The 2542-nt window shown below is 34.4% G+C and overlaps 1 protein-coding gene across 1 annotated transcript in view; it reads left to right on the forward strand.

The window, feature by feature from the left end:
• Nucleotides 1-2542, forward strand: part of PTH2R (parathyroid hormone 2 receptor) — an 84582-nt gene that overhangs the window by 29673 nt on the left and 52367 nt on the right. Inside the window, 2 exon segments of the mRNA XM_012661225.1 lie at nucleotides 332-590; nucleotides 1790-1943. Of these exon segments, the coding sequence (XP_012516679.1) occupies nucleotides 332-590; nucleotides 1790-1943 (413 nt within the window).

A 2542-nucleotide genomic window follows, 5' to 3' on the forward strand; every position in this document is an offset into this window, starting at 1 on the left:
CTCCAGATTGAACCAACTGCAGATCAAAAATATTTGGGAAAAAAGTGGGTGGCTGTATCTGTACTGAACAGGTACAGACTTTATTTTCTTATCATTATTCTCTAAATGATACAGTATGACAATGATTTATTAATACATAGCATTCACATCGTATTAGGTATTATGAGTAATTTACAGATGATTTAAAGAATATGAGAGGATGTGCATAGGTTATATGCAACTACTACACTATTTTATATAAGAAACTTGAGTATCTGTAGATTTTGGTATCCATGTGGGGTTCTAGAACCAATCGCTGGGGAGACGGTAGGCTGGCCAGTAGTGGTAGTAGTGGATACTGGGTGTCTTTCCCCATTTCTCATTTTATGCAGATCTAAATATTGAATGTTTCTTTCTATAGACGATTGCATTGCACTAGGAACTATATCCACATACACTTATTTGTATCTTTCATGCTGAGAGCTACAAGCATCTTTGTCAAAGACAGAGTGGTCCATGCTCACATAGGGGTAAAGGAGCTGCAGTCCCTGATGATGCAGGATGACCTACAAAATTCCTTTGAAGCACCTATTGTAGACAAAACACAATATGTAAGTGTTTTCACCATTTTCTCTTGTTACTGATTTGTATAACATTACAAATAAGTAAAATTTTACTGTGTACTAAATATGTGTTAACTTGTTTTTGCTTACCTTATCTCTGAACTAAAATGGACTACCAGTTTGTATAGTGATGATTGTTCCCTCAATTCTGCCCTGTCATGTCTAATCACTCATCATTTTAGATGATTAAAAGTGCTTGTGTTCTTTCCTCAAGAACATTCTGGAATGGAAACTGCCAAAAACACATGATTTGGAATGGCATTTGATGTATGGACCATAGCAACTGTCATGGCTTTCCACTTTCAAAAGTAAAAACCCGTCAGTAAAACCAGAAACTTGATATTTAAAATGCCACGATATTTAGTTCCTTTATTGTAGACTCAAAGACTTGTTCCAGTATAAAATTTTGTGATATTTGATTCTGCTCTTAAATGTCTTGGTGGTAGTTAGTAAATAGAGTCACCCAATAATTCAGTTAATTAGATCATTGAAACAATATATCTGGAAATTAGATATAGCAGATTTATTGTCTTGACGGTACAAATTAATGCCCTGTCTGTATCTGTGCCTTTGCCCTGTAACTGGTAGTCCCTGCTAATTCTGATTCTGGACTGGCTTTGTGACTTGGCTTTACCCAATAGAAGGAAGAGGAAGTGATGGTGAGTCAGCTGAGAGTAGACTTCTATAAGTGAGGCTGATCAAGATCAGCAGAACCATCTAGCTAATCCCTAGATTTATGACATGTTAAATGTTTACCGTTTTAAGCCGCTAACTTTTGGGGCTGTTTGTTTTACAGCAATAGCTGCATAAAAAAGACCACAATAAAATAAATTCATGGTAGACTATGGGTAATATTTTCTTCTTTGTGCTTTTCTATACTTTCCTAATTTTCTCTGATGATCATATGTTATTTATATAAAGAGAAAAAATTAAGAAAGTGATTTTTTGTAACTTCTAAAAGAAAAAAACTTGTTTAAAAATAGAACCAAATTACATAGTCTTAAAAAATGCTGTGTTAAATAACTTTGTTATGGTCTCTCAACAGTCTTGGCCATTCTATGTACAGGAGAAATTTTAGACTATGAAAAAATAAGAAATCCTGAAGAATTGTTTTTTAGTGGTCTAATGTTGGCATCCAGTACAATGAGGAGTTCTAACATGATGCAATTCTCGTTTATTTGTAACAGATCGGGTGCAAGATTGCTGTTGTGATGTTTATTTACTTCTTGGCTACAAACTACTATTGGATCCTGGTGGAAGGTCTCTACCTGCATAGTCTAATCTTTGTGGCTTTTTTTTCGGACACCAAATACCTGTGGGGCTTCATCTTGATAGGCTGGGGTAAAGCATTACCTTTCCTTTTAAACTGGTTTATGGATTTGAGGACTTTCCGTCATGCCCATCATTAGCATTCCCATAGCCATTTTCCTGAAATAATCCCTCTTATCATTACTCCCCCTCTTTCTCTTTCATTGTTCTATTTTTGGATGAAAATTATTAAGATTATAATCCTCCTAGCAGTAACAAACTTTTCAGCTTTAATTTATGGTTAGTGTTCTTAGTAGGCCAGATTCTTGACAGGATTCTTTGGAGGAAATATAAGAGAACTCTTTGTTAGCCAAACACATTTAGAGCTGCTACACTTATGTCATATGTCAGTGTTCTGCTTTATCAATAATTTCAAATTACAAATTGTTATTTTTGAGTTTCTAAGCTATAATGACATATCGTTGGTTTGTATTTCTAGGTTGTATGATGAGAATGCCAGAAAGGAATTTATAGGACTGTCTTGACTGCATTTAACAACTATAAATTACAGACTTATTATGTGGACTTACCATGTCTTTTAGAAGGAAATCATTCAAATTACCTTTGGCATAAGTAATTATAAAAAAAAATGGATATTCAGCTCACATCCCAGAAATGACTTATCAGTACTG

Source organism: Propithecus coquereli, unplaced genomic scaffold (genome assembly GCF_000956105.1).
Source record: "Propithecus coquereli isolate 6110/MARCELLA unplaced genomic scaffold, Pcoq_1.0 Scaffold70, whole genome shotgun sequence".
In the NCBI taxonomy this organism is placed as follows: Eukaryota; Metazoa; Chordata; class Mammalia; order Primates; family Indriidae; genus Propithecus; species Propithecus coquereli.